This window comes from Heterodontus francisci, chromosome 2, assembly GCF_036365525.1.
Source record: "Heterodontus francisci isolate sHetFra1 chromosome 2, sHetFra1.hap1, whole genome shotgun sequence".
NCBI lineage: Eukaryota > Metazoa > Chordata > Chondrichthyes > Heterodontiformes > Heterodontidae > Heterodontus > Heterodontus francisci.
Window position 1 is genome coordinate 226,856,933 of NC_090372.1, and position 18,562 is coordinate 226,875,494.

General features: G+C 47.1%; 1 protein-coding gene across 1 annotated transcript; it reads left to right on the top strand.

The window, feature by feature from the left end:
- The first annotated feature begins 17,416 nt into the window (after positions 1-17,416).
- Positions 17,417-18,229, top strand: LOC137380488 (small ribosomal subunit protein uS3-like). The gene has a single exon (XM_068052387.1). The coding sequence runs from the start codon at positions 17,444-17,446 to the stop codon at positions 18,179-18,181; it is 738 nt and encodes a 245-aa protein (XP_067908488.1). The 5' UTR covers positions 17,417-17,443; the 3' UTR covers positions 18,182-18,229.
- The last annotated feature ends 333 nt before the right edge of the window (positions 18,230-18,562 follow it).

The following is an 18,562-nucleotide window of genomic DNA, read 5'->3' on the forward strand; positions in this document are numbered from 1 at the left end:
CCTCTCTCTGTAATCTCCTCCAGCCCCACCACCCTCCATCTCTCTGTGACCTCCTCCAGCCCGCACCCCTCCCTCTCTCTGTGATCTCCTCCAGCCCCACTACCCTGCCTCTCTCTGTGATCTCCTCCAGCCCCACTACCCTGCCTCTCTCTGTGATCTCATACAGCCCCACTACCCTCCCTCTCTCAGTGATGTCCTCCAGCCCCACAACCCTCCCTCTCTCTGTCATCTCCTCCAGCCCACAACCCTCCCTCTCTCTGTGATCTCCTCCAGCCTCACAACCCTCCCTCTCTCTGTCATCTCCTCCAGCCCCACAACCCTCCCTCTCTCTGTGATCTCCTCCAGCCCCACTACCCTCCCACTCTCTGTAATCTCCTCCAACCCCACTACCCTCCCACTCTTTGTAATCTCCTCCAGCCCCACAACCCTCCCTGTCACTGTGATCTCCTCCAGCCCCACAACCCTCCCTGTCTCTGTAATCTCCTCCAGCCTCACAACCCTCATGTCTCTGTAATCTCCTCCATCCGCACAACCCTCCCTGTCTCTGTAATCTCCTCCAGCCCCACAACCCTCCCTGTCTCTCTAATCCCCTCCAGCCCCACAACCCTCCCTATCTCTCTAATCCCCTCCAGCCCCACAACCCTCCCTGTCTCTGTAATCTCCTCCATCCCCACAAACCTCCCTGTCTCAGTAATCTCCTCCAGCCCCACAACCATCGCTCTCTCTGTCTTATCCTCCAGCCGCACAACCCTCCCTCTCTCTGTGATCTCCTCCAGCCCCACTACCCTCCCTCTCTCTGTCATCTCCTCCAGCCCCACAACCCTCCCTCTCTCTGTGATCTCCACCAGCCCCACCACTCTCCCTCTCTCTATAATCTCCTCCAGCCCCACTACCCTCCCTCCCTCTGTCATCTCCTCCAGCCCCAAAACCCTCCCTGTCTCTGTAATCTCCTCCAGCCCCACTCCCCTCCCAATCTCTGTAATCTCATCCAGCCCCACTACCCTCCCTGTCTCTGTAATCTCCTCCAGCCCCACAACCCTCCCTGTCTCTGTAATCTCCTCCAGCCCCACAACCCTCCCTGTCTCTGTAATCTCCTCCAGCCCCACAACCCTCCCTGTCTTTGTAATCTCCTCCAACCCCACATCACTCCCTCTCTCTGTGATCTCCTCCAGCCCCACAACCCTCCCTCTCTCTGTGATCTCCACCAGCCCCACCACCCTCCCTCTCTCTATAATCTCCTCCAGCCCCACTACCCTCCCTCTCTCTGTAATCTCCTCCAGCCCCACTACCCTCCCAATCTCTGTAATCTCATCCAGCCCCACTACCCTCCCTGTCTCTGTAATCTCCTCCAGCCCCACAACCCTCCCTGTCTTTGTAATCTCATCCAGCCCCACTACCCTCCCTGTCTCTGTGATCTCCTCCAGCCCCACATCACTCCCTCTCTCTGTAATCTCCTCCAGCCCCACAACCCTCCCCCTCTCTGTCATCTCCTCCAGCCCCACAACCCTCCCTCTCTCTGTGATCTCCTCCAGCCGCACAACCCTCCCACTCTCCGTGATCTCCTCCTGCCCCCCCACCCTCCCACTCTCTGTAATCTCCCCTATCCGCACAATCCTCCCTTTCTCTGTAATCTCCTCCAAACCCACAACCCGCCCTGTCTCTGTAATCTCCTCCAAACCCACAACCCGCCCTGTCTCCGTAATCTCCTCCAGCTCCACAACCCTCCCTCTCTCTGTCATCTCCTCCATCCGCACAATCCTCCCTTTCTCTGTAATCTCCTCCAAACCCACAACCCGCCCTGTCTCTGTAATCTCCTCCAAACCCACAACCCGCCCTGTCTCCGTAATCTCCTCCAGCTCCACAACCCTCCCTGTCTCTGTAATCTCCTCCAGCCCCACAACCCTCCCTGTCTCTGTAATCTCCTCCAACCCCACAACCCTCCCTGTCTCCGTAATCTCCTCCAGCCCCACAACCCTCCCTGTCTCTGTAATCTCCTCCAACCCCACATCCCTCTCTGTCTCTGTAATCTCCTCCAGCCCCATAACCCTCCCTGTCTCTGTAATCTCCTCCAGACTCACAACCCTCCCTGTCTCTGTAATCTCCTCCAACCCCACATCCCTCTCTGTCTCTGTAATCTCCTCCAGCCCCATAACCCTCCCTGTCTCTGTAATCTCCTCCAGCCCCACAACCCTCCCTGTCTCTGTAATCTCCTCCAGCCCCACAACCCTCCCTGTCTCTGTAATCTCCTCCAGCCCCATAACCCTCCCTGTCTCTGTAATCTCCTCCAGCCCCACAACCATCGCTGTCTCTGTCTTCTCCTCCAGCCGCACAACCCTCCCTCTCTCTGTCTTCTCCTCCAGCCGCACAACCCTCACTCTCTCTGTGATCTCCTCCAGCCCCAAGACCCTCCCTCTCTCAGTGATCTCCTCCAGCCCCACAACCCTCCCTCTCTCTGTGATCTCCTCCAGCCCCACAACCCTCCCTCTCTCGGTCATCTCCTCCATCCCCACAACCCTCTCTCTCTCTGTGATCTCCTCCAGCCCCACAACCCTCCTTCTGTCTGTGATCTCCTCCAGCCCCACTACCCTCCCTCTCTCTGTCATCTCCTCCAGCCCCACGACCCTCCCTGTCTCTGTAATCTCCTCCAGCCCCACTACCCTCTCTCTCTCTGTCATCTCCTCCAGCCCCACAAACCTCCCTGTCTCTGTAATCTCCTCCGGCCCCATAACCCTCCCTGTCTCTGTGATCTCCTCCAGTCCCACAACCCTCCCTCTCTCTGTCATCTCCTCCAGCCCCACAATCCTCCCTGTATCTGTAATCTCCTCCAGCCCCACAACCCTCCCTCTCTCTGTCTTCTCCTCCAGCCGCACAACCCTCCCTCTCTCTGTGATCTCCTCCAGCCCCACGACCCTCCCTCTCTCTGTCTTCTCCTCCAGCCGCACAACCCTCCCTCTCTCTGTGATCTCCTTCAGCTCCACAACCCTCCCTCTCTCTGTGATCTCCTCCAGCCCCACAACCCTCCCTCTGTCATCTCCTCCAGCCCCACAACCCTCCCTCTCTCTGTCATCTCCTCCATCCCCACAACCCTCCCTCTCTCTGTCATCTCCTCCAGCCCCACAACCCTCCTTCTCTCTGTGATCTCCTCCAGCCCCACTACCCTCCCTCTCTCTGTCATCTCCTCCAGCCCCACGACCCTCCCTGTCTCTGTAATCTCCTCCGGCCCCACCACCCTCCCTCTCTCTGTGATCTCCTCCAGCCCCACAACCCTCCCTCTCTCTGTCATCTCCTCCAGCCCCACAAACCTCCCTGTCTCTGTAATCTCCTCCGGCCCCATAACCCTCCCTCTCTCTGTGATCTCCTCCAGCCCCACAACCCTCCCTCTGTCTGTGATCTCCTCCAGCCCCACAACCCTCCCTGTCTCTGTCATCTCCTCCGGCCCCACAACCCTCCCTGTCTCTGTAATCTCCTCCAGCCCCACAACCCTCCCTCTGTCTGTCTTCTCCTCCAGCCGCACAACCCTCCCTCTCTCTGTGATCTCCTCCAGCCCCACGACCCTCCCTCTCTCTGTGATCTCCTCCAGCCCCACAACCCTCTCTCTCTCTGTAATCTCATCCAGCCCCACAACCCTCCCTCTCTCTGTGATCTCCTCCAGCACCACAACCCTCCCTCTGTCTGTCATCTCCTCCAGCCCCACAACCCTCCCTCTCTCTGTGATCTCCTCCAGCCCCACAACCCTCCCTCTGTCTGTCATCTCCTCCAGCCCCACAACCCTCCCTCTGTCTGTCATCTCCTCCAGCCCCACAACCCTCCCTCTCTCTGTAATCTTCTCCAGCCCCACTACCCTCCCTCTCTCTGTAATCTCCTCCAGCCCCACTACCCTCCCTCTCTCTGTAATCTCCTCCAGCCCCACAACCCTCCCTCTGTCTGTCATCTCCTCCAGCCCCACAACCCTCTCTCTCTCTGTAATCTTCTCCAGCCCCACTACCCTCCCTCTCTCTGTAATCTCCTCCAGCCCCACTACCCTCCCTCTCTCTGTAATCTCCTCCAGCCCCACAACCCTCCCTCTCTCTGTGATCTCCTCCAGCCCACAATACTCTGAGATATCTTCGCTGCTCTTATTCCGGCCTCTTGTGTTTCCCGGATTTTAATCACTCCACCATTGTCGGCCGTGCCTTCAGCTGCCTCCAAGCTCTGGAATTCCCTCCCTAATCCTCTCCCCCTCTCCCCCTCTCCACCTCGCTTTCCTCCTTAAAACCTACCTCTTTGACCAAGCTTTTGGTCTCCTGACCTAATATCTCCTTCTGTGACTCAGTGTCAACATTATTTTATAACGCTCCTGTGAAGTATCTTGGGACATTTTAATACATTAAAGGCGCTATGTAAATATAAGATGTTGTTGTTGTCAGCTGGGTTTCTCGAGTGTCAGCTATCCGAGCAGCTTCAAGGAAGAAGATGCCACCAAAGTCATAGTGAAAGTGGAGGTAGTTGAGTGTCCGAATGGGCTACAAATTGCTAAAGAGGACGTTTTACATCGGCCGTCTTTAATTAAAGTGATCAGTCACCAGGACTGGATGGGATTCATCTGAGGGAGCTGAGGGAACTAAGAGTAGAAATTGCAGATGCACTGACCATAATCTTCCAATCCTCCATAGATACAAGTGTGGTGTCAGAGGGCTGGAGAATTATAAATATTACAGCCTTGTTCAAAATAGGATGTAGGGATAAACCCATTAACTACGGCCAATCAATTTAACCGTGATGGAGAATCTTTTCGGAACAACAATCCGGGTCAAAATTAACAGTTAGCACAAATCGTGTTTGTCTGAGTTGCTTGAGTTTTCTGATGAGGTAATAGAGAATGTTGATGAGGTTGATTTGGTTGATTTGGTGAACATGGAGTTCCAAAGGGCATTTGATAAAATGCCACATAACATAGAAATCATAGAATAATAGAATGGTTACAACACAGAAGGAGGCCATTTGGCCCATCATATCTGTTCTGGCTCTCTTAAGGAGCAATTCACCTCGTGCCACTCCTCCGCCTTCTCCCCATTCTTCCTTTTTCAGATAAAAATCTAATTCCCTCTTGAATTCCTTGATTGAACTCACCTCCACCAGACTTTTAGACAGTTCATTCCCGATCCGAACCGCTCGCTGTGTTAAAAAGTTTTTTCACATGTTGCTATTGCTGCATTTGCCAACCACCTTAAATCAGTGGCCCCCTGTTCTCAATCCTTCCATCAATGGAACGATTTCTCCCCATCTACTTGGTCCAAACCCCTCATGATTTTGAATACTTTTATCAAATCTCCTCTCAACCTTCCTTTCTGCAAGGAAAACAGTCCCAATTTCTCCAATCTATCCACGTAACTGAAGTTTCTCATCCATGGAACCAGTCTCATGAATCTTTCCTGCACTTTCTCTAATGCCTTCACATCCTTACGAAAATGTAATGCCCAGAACTGGACATAATATTCCAGTTGAGGCCAAACCAGAGTTTTGTACAAGTTTAACACAACGTCCTTAGAGATTCCATAGTTAGTGATACAGACAGGCATTTCTGTAACCATCATCATGAGTCCCACATGGCGTGTTGCAGCCCTGGTGCCAAGGTAAAGGACATCACGGAGTGGGTGCAGGATATTTGCAGGAGGAAAGGAGTGAGCCAGAAGTTTTGGTCAACATCGGTACCAACGACATAGAGAGAGCAGGTATTGAGGTCCTATGGTCAGATTTTCAGGAGCTAGGGAGAAAATTAAAGAGTTTTTTAAATTTGTACTTCCAACAGCGATTTTGAACTCAGAAAGCTGTTTTCTCCTGGACTGAGAACATCTCTCTCCTGTCTGCTCTCATCTCACTCTCTCCAGCTTCGGAAACCATTGAAAACATATGAACCCCAAGAGAGAAAAGTCTCCTACAGTGAACAACGTTTAAGAAGAATACTGGGCCCCAATGAAAAGCAAGACCAGTTACAATCAAGAACCCTACAGTGAGCTCGAAGCACAGTAAAAACCCCTCTTCAGAGATTGCCTCAAACCTCTCCATTTTACTTTTCTTCTGCTCTTTTATGTCCTTATTTGCATGTATGTATCGCGTGTGCATGCTAGCGTGGGTGCGTCATATATCCGTGGGCGTGAACCGTATTACAATTTAAGTTTACGGTTTAATAAATTTCCTTTTTCTTCTTTAAACCTAAGACGGCCTGCTTGTGCTCATTTCTTTGCCTTATAATTGGAAAGCAGTGAACAAGGATTCACAAAGTGGGAACTAAAAACACAGTGTGTTTAAAAATAAAACCCTATTACAATAAGACCAAGTACAGACAGTAAAAGACCCCTAGACACCTTCCTCACCTGGTCGTAACAACCACTTTATATGGGCCACTGAACCGTGATTTTAGTGGTTCACCCTGTAAAGGTAATAATACTAACACTTCATCAACAACAAAAACAAGAAATGCTGGATTCACTCAGCAGGTCTGGCAGCATCTGTGGAAAGAGAAGCAGAGTTAACGTTTCGGGTCAGTGACCCTTCTTCGGAACACTTCATCTCCTGGTTAAAATGTTCGGGTCTTGGCATGCTTGTCTGCCCACTTTCTCCATAGTTGTTTGGGAAGCTTTCAGGTGTTCCTGGGCCACATTTCAAGCTCTCGTGAGTCGTTTCCAGAACACGGATACATAATCTAGTACTGAAGATTCATCCCTCTGTTCTAAAAACTTTTCTTTGATTATTTTAGAGGATCTCTTATCTCATGTTCGTAAACTAATTCAAAAAGACTAAAACCTGTAGACTCATTGGGTGAATTTCTTGTGGCAAATAAAATAAATTATAGCCCTTTATCCCAATCATGGGATATTCATGATCATGGTTTGAGGGTCTGATGATATCTTTCTAAAGCTCCCTGTGTCTGTGGGTGATATACTGAGGACTTTAGCTGTGTTCTAGCCAGATTACCCATAACTTCTTGAAATATCTTAGACATAAAATTGGAACCTTGATCCGACTGAATCTCCATCGGTAATCCCTATCTAGTGAAGAATTCGGTGAATTGTGAATTTCTCTACCACTACCCTAGCAGTAATTGTCCTCAAGGGAATCGAGTAGCCATATCCATAATAGTGAGTATATATTGATGTACCACTTTTGTTTTTGGTATGGGTCCTACACAGTCTACCAACACCCTACTAAATGGTTCCCCAAAAACTGGTATGGGAATAACTGGTTTTATGGCAGGTTGCGGTTTTCCCACAATCTGGCAGGTATGGCATGTTTTACAAAACTGCACCATGTCCTTGGAAAGACCTGGCCAGTAAAAATGTTGACTTTATACATGATTTGGTCTTCTGGATCCCCATATGTCCTGCTATAGGTATTTCATGCGCTAACCTTAATAATTCCCGGTGATACTTTGGCGGTACCACAATCTGTCAAACAACCGTCCACTCTTTGTACACAGGTCTGTGAGGAGGTCTCCACTTCCTCACCAGAATCCCATCTTTAATATAATAGTCTTCTGGAACTCTGTCTGCCTCAGCTGAGCCGTGATCAGAGAAGACTTATTAAACATTTCCTTTGGATTATCCAAATCCCCAAAGTAAGTTTCAGATATTTGGCTATCTGTCTGTGGTGCCAATTTTACCTCTGACAATATTACACACGAAGGAAAAATCCCTGGAACCTTATCCTGGAATTGTTCTGTTTCTTTAACTTCACTTGGTTTCTTTGTAACTATGGGAAAAACTAATACTTTTACTCCGGCCAAATCATTCCCCAGGAATAGGTCAATTCAATCTACCGGCAAACGATGGATAACTCTTACAGTTACCGTCCCAGACATTAGGTCACAGTTTAGGTGAACTTGATATACTCCCTGCCAATACCGTTCACTAAAACTTTAGCATTCAGTGCACTCCCCTGTGGAAATCTTATGTCTTTCCCCAGCAAAAGAGTTTGGGTGGCTCCTGTATCCCTAAGTATAACTTAGTTTTGCCTGCCTCACTTGCGGGATAAGGAGCTACTTTTCTTTTCAACAAGAATTCCCTATAACTTTCTGGTATCTTATTCACAACCCCTAGACTCACAATGGTTTTTATACTTGGCTTTACAGCTGCAGTTAAAGCTACAGTCTGATCTGCTGTACTCTCAATCAGGGCCCCTTTCTCCGCATTGACTTTGTATACCCCAACAAGTCCCATGGGTTTACTTCACAACTTCCAGCACTCTGAATGAAGATGTCCCACCTTGTGATAATGATAACACTTAGGCTTGCAGACCTCACTTCCACCCTCAGCACCTCCTTTTCTAGCCTGAGTAGAGGATCCTGGGGTGTCCAGCTGTCCCTTCTTGTCCCCGGCTACTTGCCTTCCTTTCACTGTCCCACCTTCTATCCTTCACAGGTTTGTGGGGGTGATGGACAAAGGGTTTGGGCTTATAAACAAGATCATAATCATCAGCAATTTCCACTGCCTGTCTGTCCATTGAAACCTCCTGGTTCTCTGCATGAGTTCTCACTACTTGGAGGGAGTGATTTCTTAAATTCTTCCAGGAGAATTAGTTCCCTAAGGTTCTCATACATGGCTTCCATTTTTAGTACCCGTAACCAATGATCAGAATTAATTTGTTTTACCCTCTCAAATTCTATATAAGTCTGCCCAGCCAAATTCTGGAGGTTCTGAAACCTCTGTCGGTAAGCTTCAGGGACTAACTCATAAGCAGTGAGAATAGCCTTTTTTGCCATCTCATAATCTGCAGAATCCTCTTCAGAAAGCATGGCATAAACATCATGAGCTCTGCACATCAACCTGCTTTGCACAAGCAGTGTCCAGCTTTCCTTTGGCCATTTCATTTGTTTGGCTATCGTTCCAAAAGAAATGAAAAATGCCTCTATGTCCTTTTCCTCAAACTTAGGGAGAGCTTGTATAAATTTAAGCAGCTTTTTACTGGGTGCTGGGCTGGACTCAGATTCTCCCTGACCAGAATCTCCACTGCTGCAAAACCACTCTGTTGTTTTACTTCCAGCTTCTCTCTTTTTCCTCGAACTCAAGTTTTTTTCAATGTCACTTCTTTTTCAAACTCAAATTTAAGTTTTTCTATATCCTGTTCCTGCTCAAGTTTTCTTTGTTGTATTTCTTTTTTCTTTTCAAGTTCAATCTGCCTCACCTGTAACCAAATCTTAACTAATTCAACTGCACTACCCTTTAATTTGCCTTCTTCTTCCAATTTCAAATGTTGCACCATTACCTCGATTAAATTGGCTTTCGTAGCTCCTGATTTCAATTCTAACCCCAATTCTGCTGCCTCTGCCCTTAGTTTATCCTTAGTTAAGCTTCGCAGGTCACTGAGGGATACATCCGCCTTCCCCAGAAAAGCTGCAGCAACTGCTACAGACATTCCGGTGGTGCAGACTTTACCCTATTGCACAAGAAACCTGCTTCTTTAATTTTTCTTTTTCACTTATTGTTACCCCACTTACAAGTGAACGTTGTCAGCGTTGGGTTTAATTCCAGCAAGAGCCCCCAATTAATATGTTACGACCAAGGTGGGAGGAGTGCACTGTTAATTCAGTCCCACTTCTCTGCGGGTCACAACATATCAATACATTTTGCCACTTACTGAAACAACCAATTAGATACTCTATTTGTCCCCAGAATAAATCACACCAACCAGGCTTCTTTAATAAACAACAAAATTATCCATTTATTATAAACCAAGTTTTAACCAATAATGAAATAAATATATAGGCAAATTGAAATATTAAAGGCCTGTATTATTTATATCCTAGCCCTCATGCACACACACATGTATCCAAAAACCAGTTACAAAGAAATAGAAGAAATAAAAAAAAGAATTTAGTCTGCAAAGATATGGAAGGAAGTCCTTTGTTTTGGAAAGGTGTCCCAAAATCGAATAGTTGGCTGCCACTAGGAATCGTTCCAGGTGAGGTTGAGGAACAGTCTGTTTGGGTAGGCGTTCAAAGAAAATCAAATGCAGAAGGCTTCACATAGATCTTACAGCAGGTGTGCAGCAGAGGTTTCAGTACTCACATGTTCGATGCAAAGTTCATTTGAAGATGCAAGGTTTTTGCAAATATTCAGGGTTTCTTCAAAATGCAGGAGGCAACAGTACAACTTCATATAGGCTTTTGCTGTTCAAGAGCAGGGATTCTTCAAAGAGAGGTAACAGTGTCCTGATTGTTCTTCTGATCTCCAACAACTCCCTTAATCCAAAAAGGAAGCTGGTTTTTAACAGTTCCCAGGTTCAGTCCCATGATAATCATAAATTCTGTGTGTCACAACTCAAAATAGCTCTTAAGGTAAACCCGCTGTTGTGTTTTCTTGAACTCACATGTTTTCCAGGAGTTGTTTACTGGTCAACCCTTTTGTTCACCTTCCTTTTAAAAAAAAGTTCAGCAATCTCCAGATAATTTAATGTCCCTTTTTAGTTTTTAAAATTATAGATTCCCAAGTTTTAACACAAAAATGGAAATTCTCAGAATATGACCTCCTCTGCTACCTCCATCCAGGCTACCTTGGTGAGATGGGAGGGTCTTTGCACTCCATCTGCAGGAAAGAGAACCTCCTACCTTTCCTCGATGGTCTGGAGGAGAACCTGCGGGGAGACATCACTGAACTATGGGGCAGGACACTGCCTGCTGGCTGCCATGTCATTCATTTTGACTGTAGGGAAAATAAATGATATGAAATTGGTGGTGGCTTTCATAAATTAAAGGAGGCACAAACATTTTAATTTAAGGAAAAGCTTTAATTTAAATTATTCTGAAGATACTTACAAGAAAGGAATGTTACTGCTCCATGAGGCTGAAAGCACAGAATGTTTTATAGCACAGAAAGAACATGTACAAACATTGCACTTGTTTCAGCTAAACAAAATAAGTGACAGCCATTCGCTGGTTCATTCCTCACGGCAATGCCTTGACCAATCAGAGTCAAGCTGCCTGGTTTAAATTTCAAATAAAGCTTGGCACTTAACTGTCAGTCACCATAAACTGGTGCATTCACCATGGCAATGCCTCTACCAATCAGAGTTCACTTGTCAACCAATCAGCACTCTCTACTCATACAGTATAAAATTGTTGTTTTCCCTTACATTGGTATTCTTGCGGGATGTTCTGATGAGTGCAAGATGAAAAGCTTTGACAACATGTCTCTATTTTCAGCAATACTCAAGTTCCGTACTACTAAATGACGATTAGAATATTTTATATCTGTGGCGATCATGGTGCTTGGGGCAGTGATGGCGTGTTCCACCAATGAAAGGCCACCCCTGCCCTATGATCCCACATGTCCCCCGTGCCCGTCACTGCACGTCTCATTTACATACAAAATTGTGTGGGAAATGAGAATTGTGGCGGGAGTAGAAGTTACGACGACATCCGGTCCCGCTGTCGGGAATGCCGCGGCACTCATAAAATTCCACCTAAAGTATTTGCTTAATATCTCAGCCATTTCCTCATTCCCCATTTGATTTCTGATGTGTCAGCCTCTAAGGAACCCATGTTTAACTCTCTTTGCTCTCTTTATTTTACATACTTTTAAACTGAAATAAAACATTAATTTGGCCTCAGCTTGAATATTGCGTCCAATTTTGGGCACCACACTTTAGGAAAGAGGTGAATGCTTTGGAGAGGGTGCAGAAGAGATTTTACTAGAATGGTTCCAGGGATGAGGGATTACAGTTGTCTGGATAGACTGGAGAAGATGAGGTTGTTCTCCTTAAAGCAGAGAGGCTAAGAGGAAATTTGATGGAGCTATTTAAAATCTTGAAGGGTTTTGCTACAGCAAATAAAGAATACACTACCGGATAGGGTGGGAGATATAGATTCAATAGTGACCTTTAAAAGGGAAATGGATAAATACTTGGTGAATAAAATTGCAGGAATAGAAGGAAAGAGCAGGGGAGTGACACTAACTGGATTGCTCTTCAAAAGAGCCAGTGCAGACTCGATGGGCCAAATGGCCTCCTACTGCGGGAAGCTATTCCATGATTTTATGACAGTGCTTCTGTGAAACATGCTGGGCCATTTTACTGCATTCAATACACGTTGTAAATCTGGAACTCTCCCCCCACGCCCCCCCTACAAAAAAGCTATTGAGACGGGGAGTCAATTGAAAAGGTCCAAACTGGGATCAATAGATTTTTATTGGGTAAGCGGATTAAGGGATCTGGAACCAAGGCAGCTAGACAGAGGTAAGATACAGATCAGTCATGATTTAATTGAACAGTGGACAGGATCGAGAGGCTGAATAGCATCCTCTTGTTCCTGTGTTCCCATTATACCTCTATCCCATCATATATCTCCCCCTCCCACTATACCATGGTGATATCCTGGATCCTGGGGAAATTGAGAAGGGGCCTGTGGGCCTGGAGTATTCTAGTGTCAGGGTGAGGTCAGCTGACCACAATAGGGGGGCACTGGCCCAGTTATGTGGGTACACTGGCGGGGAAGGGGTGAGAGTAAACCAGTGCTGATGCACAGCTCAGGAAGGCAGCCAGAAAATCACCCGTTCCAGCACTTCTGGCAATCACCCTCTTCCTTTGCTGCATTGTACAGGCAACAGAGAACAGCCAGCTAGGCCTCACCTCCACCACAACCCTCTAGCAGATCAGGTGTATTCAGACCCACCATGGCCATTCCCGTCTCAACCCAACCCTCCCAAGACAACTAGTTACCTCCCACTCTGCCCCACCAGGACACTCAAATTCCCTCCTCCCCCACCAAGACAGTGACTACTCTCCTGCACTGCCCAGTGTCACCCGCCCTCCTCTGGGACAGGCAGAGCCTCTCCACTGGGACACTCAGTTTCCTTGCACTGCCCAGTGTCACCCGCCCTCCTCTGGGACAGGCAGAGCCTCCCCACTGGGACACTCAGTTTCCTTGCACTGCCCAGTGTCACCCGCCCTCCTCTGGGACAGGCAGAGCCTCCCCACTGGACACTCAGTTTCCTTGCACTGCCCAGTGTCACCCGCCCTCCTCTGGGACAGGCAGAGCCTCTCCACTGGGACACTCAGTTTCCTTGCACTGCCCAGTGTCACCCGCCCTCCTCTGGGACAGGCAGAGCCTCTCCACTGGGACACTCAGTTTCCTTGCACCGGCCAGTGTCACCCGCCCTCCTCTGGGACAGGCAGAGCCTCTCCACTGGGACACTCAGTTTCCTTGCACTGCCCAGTGTCACCCGCCCTCCTCTGGGACAGGCAGAGCCTCTCCACTGGGACACTCAGTTTCCTTGCACTGGCCAGTGTCACCCGCCCTCCTCTGGGAAAGGCAGAGCCTCCTGCGTGATGTTTGCTGGTTTTAAATGATAAATGAGTTTGGATGCTGTTCCTCTCTGCTAGTCCAGGCATGTCTGACAGAGAGAGATGTTTCTCTAAGCTCCCCTGACTGCTGATGCTGCATTTTCACTGGTGCAGGAGAAACCACTGAGCTTCGCAATTTGTCAAATTGTAGAAATTACAGCAGACAGTGAGGCCATTCAGCTATTGCACCTATGCTGGTGATGACCTTTCAAATGAAGCTTTCTACTGCAGAATTGTGTTTAATAATTGCCCCTACTTTGGGTTGTTTTGTAATGTTAAAGGCACTATATAAATGCTGTTATTGTTGTAATCCTGCTTTCTTGTCCTTTTCATGGGTCTTTTTACATTCTTCCTTTTCAAACTCTAATGCCAGGTTATTCCTGGGCCAGTGTAGCGTTGATGTTCACCACTAACAGGATGTTGCCGTCAAGCCAAAAAGACATCTTGCCTATCACACAAATGAATAATGTGATATATGAATTTCAATGCCAGTGTGATGCGAGTTATACAGGCCGTGAGTCCCAAGGAGTGGCGAATTGTATCAAACAACTTGTCCCTTCTGCTGTTCACAACGAGCAAGGTACAGGCCGTACTCAACCAGCCCGTGCTTGCAAAACTCAAAACACAGTGTTCAACATTACATGCGGTTCCGCCATTGGACAACATTTGCTCAATAATCCCCATAAGAATTACACTGACAACCAATTTAAGATTGTCAGTCGGGCTCGTAGTGTGGCACATTTGCACGTACTGGAAGTTACATATATTAATACACAGGGCTTTGTTCTTTGCAGACAGAAAGAACATGTACACACATTGCACCTGTTTCAGCAAAACAAAATAAGTGACAGCCATTCGCTGGTTCATTCCTCAGGGCAATGCCTTGACCAATCAGAGTCAAGCTGCCTGGTTTAAATTTCATACAAAGTTTGGCAGTGAACTGTCAGTCACCGTAAACTGGTGCATTCTCCATGGCAACGCCTCTACCAGAGACCATTTGCCAACCAATCAGCACTCTTCTTATACAGTATAAATTTGTTGCTTCCCTTACATTGGTATTCTTGCGAATTGTCCTGATGATTGCAAGATGCAAAGCTTCAACAAAATGTCTCTATTTTCAACAAAGAGTTATTGTTAACCTTTACCAGAGTCTAAGTCTTTCTCCAGAACACCCTATAACATTACTAATACAAACCCAACAATGCAACGTGGTGACAATGGTGAAAGTGACCAGGAGATCTCCTTATGTTTGGAAGAAACACTAAGGAACAACAGAGAAATTTAAAGATAAATAATGGCCCAGTACAGTAAGAAAACTACTTAGTGGAAGAGGCTGTTAAGAGCTCTGCAGCCTCTCAGACCACACTACAGCAGCGTGGGGCTCTGCATTGGTACGTCCAGCACATCCAGCGGTCGGGTCCGAGTCTTCATGTGAGCGACGATCCAGGGTTGGTGAGACAGTGAAACTGACCATTTATTTAAACGTTTCACTGAGAAAAAAAAAAATCAGCTGCAGAATGCTATCTCAGTCAACACAGTGACTGGAGAGGCGAGCACAGTCAGCAGTCATTACTCAGCCTCACCAAGGAGAAAAAGTGCAGTAATCATCGGAAAGCATGGGAAAGGTTGGGGAGAGCAGGAAAGCCCTGAACAGAACACAAACACCTCAAGCCAAGTCTGAAAAATGTAAAATTAAAGGGAAATACCCTAGCAAAGCCGAGCAAACAAAAGGAAGCAATACGGATCCAAAATTGGGAACGCCTGAGAATTTCCGGAATCCAGAAGGCCCCAATCAGGTCCAAAATTGGCTAGTATGGAGAAAAGGTTTCTTAAGGTTCAGAATTGTTTCTCAACTCCATACCAAATATAACATGGAGTGAGTGAGCACCCTCCTGTATTAATACAATAAAATCATAGAAAGTTTAAGGCACAGAAAGAGGCCACCTGGCCCATCGTTTCGGTACCAGCCGTAAAACGATCCACCCACTTGAATCCCACCTTCCAGCATTTGGTCCGTAGCCCTGCAAATTACAGCACTTGAGGTGCATATCCAGACTCCTATTGAATGAGTGGAGGGTTTCTGCCTCAACTACCCTTTCAGGCAGTGAGTTCCAGACCCCCACCACCCTCTGGGTGAAAAAGTTTTTTCTCATCTCCCCTCTAATTTTTCTCCCAATCACTTTAAATCTATGCCCCCTCGTCACTGACCTCTCTGCTAAGGTGAATAGACCCTTCACCTTCACTCTATCCAGGCCCCTCAAAATTTTGTACATTTCAATCAGATCTCCCCTCAGCCTTCTCTGTTCCAAGGAGAACAACCCCAGCCTATCCAATCTTTCCTCATAGCTGCATTTTTCCAGTCCTGCCAACATCCTCGTAAATCTCCTCTGTACCCTCTCACGTGCAATTACATCAAGTTGTGGCCTCACACTTCTCCAGGTTGAATTCCATTTGTCACTTTTCTGCCCATCTGACCAGACCATCAATATTTTCCTGCAGCCTACAGCTATCCTCCTCGCTATCTACCACACGGGCAATCTGTGTGCCATCTGCAAACTTCTTGATCATGCCCCCTACATTTATGTCCAAATCGTTAATATATACCACAAAAAGCAGGGGACCCAGTACTGAGCCCTGCGGAACTCCACTGGAAACAGCCCTCCAGTCGCTAAAACACCTGTCAACAATTACCCTTTGTTTCCTGCCACTGAGCCAATTTTGTATCCACCTTGCTGCATTTCCCTGGATCCCACGGGATTTTATTTTTTTAACCAGTCTGCCATGTGGGACCTTTTCAAAAACCTTGCTAAAATCCATGTAGACCACATCAACTGCACTACCCTCATCTATCTTCCTTGCTACTTCTTCAAAAAATTCGATCAAGTTGGTCAAACAAGATCTTCCCTTAACAAATCCATGCTGACTATCCTTGATTAACCTGTGCCTTTCTAAGTGACAGTTTATCCTGTCTCTCAGAATAGATTCCAATAATTTGCCTGCTACTGAGGTTAGACTGACTGGTCTGTAATTATTTGGTCTATCCCTCGCTCCCTTTTTAAACAGAGGTACAACATTAGCAGTTCTCCAATCCTCCGGCACCACACCTGTATCCAGTGAGGACTGTAAAATGATGGTCAGACCCTCTGCTATTTCCTCTCTTGCTTCCTTTAACAGCCTATGGTACATTTCATCTGGCCCTGGTGGTTTATCAGCATTCAAGGATACTAATCCCATTAATACTTCCTCTCTCCCTATGTTTATCACATCCAATATTTCACACTCCTCCTCTTTAACTACATTATCTGCATTGTCCCCCTCTTTTGTGAAGACAGACGCAAAGTATTCATTAAGAACAATCTTCTGCCCCTACACATAGGTTCCCTTTTTGGTCTTTTATGAGCCCTACTCTCTCCTTAGTTATCCTCTTACTCTTCATGTATCGATAAAACATCTTTGGGTTCACCTTGATTTTGCTTGCCAATATTCTTTCCTGCCCTCTCTTTGTTTTCCTAATTTCCTTTTTGATTTCACCCCTCCAGTTTCTATACTCCTCTCGGTTTTCTGTAGTATTGAGTTCTCGGTGTCATACATAAGCTTTCCTTTTCTGCCTTATCTTACCCTGTAGACTCCTTGACATCCATGGGGCTCTAGATTTGGCCGTCTCACCCTTTTTCTTTGTGGGACCATGTTTATCCTGAACCCCTTGAATCTCCCCTTTGAATGCTTCCCACTGCTCTGACACTGATTTACCTTCAAGTAGCTGTTTCCAGTCCACTTTCACGAAATAACTCCTCAGTTCAGTAAAATTGGCCTTGCCCCAATTGAGAACTCTAACTCCTGTTCTATCTCTGTCCTTTTCCATAATTATGTTAAAACTGACTGAATTATGATCACTATCACCAAAATGCTCTCCCACTGCTACTCCTTCCACCTGCCCATCTTAATTTCCTAAAACTAAGTCTAAAATTGCTCCCTCTCTTGTTGGACTTGCTACATACTGGGCAAGAAAGTTCTCCTGAATGCACCTCAGGAATTCTGCTCCCTCAATTCCTTTCACACGAAAACTATCCCAGTTAATACTGGGATAATTAAAATCCCCTACTTTTTCGCCGCAGCTCCGCCGAGGAAAATGGCGGCGCAGATCTCCAAGAAGCGAAAGTTCGTGGCGGACGGGATCTTCAAGGCCGAACTCAACGAATTCCTGACCCGCGAGTTGGCCGAGGACGGGTACAGCGGTGTGGAGGTGCGAGTCACACCGACCAGGACCGAGATCATCATTTTGGCGACCAGGACGCAGAACGTGCTGGGTGAGAAAGGTCGCCAAATCCGTGAGCTGACTGCTGTTGTTCAGAAGCAATTTGGTTTCCCAGAGGGAAGTGTTGAGCTTTATGCTGAAAAGGTTGCCACTCGAGGGCTCTGTACCATTGCTCAGGCAGAGTCCCTGCGCTACAAATTGCTGGGAGGCCTGGCTGTGCGTAGAGCCTGCTATGGTGTTCTCCGCTTCATTATGGAAAGTGGAGCCAAGGGCTGTGAGGTGGTAGTTTCCGGAAAACTCCGAGGCCAGAGAGCCAAGTCCATGAAGTTTGTTGACGGTCTGATAATCCACAGTGGTGATCCAGTCAACTACTACGTTGATACTGCTGTGCGTCATGTACTGCTAAGACAAGGTGTACTGGGAATTAAGGTTAAGATCATGCTGCCGTGGGATCCAAGTGGTAAAATTGGTCCCAAAAAACCTCTGCCTGATCACGTCAGCATTGTTGAGCCTAAGGATGAGATCTTGCCAACTACACCCATTTCAGAACAGAAGGGAGGCAAACCAGAGCAGCCTGTTATCCAGCAGCCTGGACCAGTTCCAACTGCATAATTGGTATGTCAACATCTGACAGAAATTACTAATTTTCTGTATTAGTTTTATGGCAAACACGAGGGGACATAGCTTTAAGTTGAGGGGTGATAGATATAGGACAGATGTCAGAGGTAGTTTCTTTACTCAGAGAGCAGTAGGGGCGTGGAACACCCTGCCTGCAACAGTAGTAGACTCGCCAACTTTAAGGGCATTTAAGTGGTCTTTGGATAGACATATGGATGAAAATGGAATAGTGTAGGTCAGATGGTTTCACAGGTCAGCACAACATCGAGGGCCGAAGGGCCTGTACTGCGCTGTAATATTCTAATTCTAATTCTAATACTGCCCTATTATTCTTGCCCTTCTCAAAGATTTACCGACATATCTGCTCTCTATATC

Coding starts and splice junctions, on each gene's coding strand:
- LOC137380488 (XM_068052387.1), top strand. CDS start 17,444: ATGGCGGCGCAGATCTCCAAGAAGCGAAAGTTCGTGGCGGACGGGATC.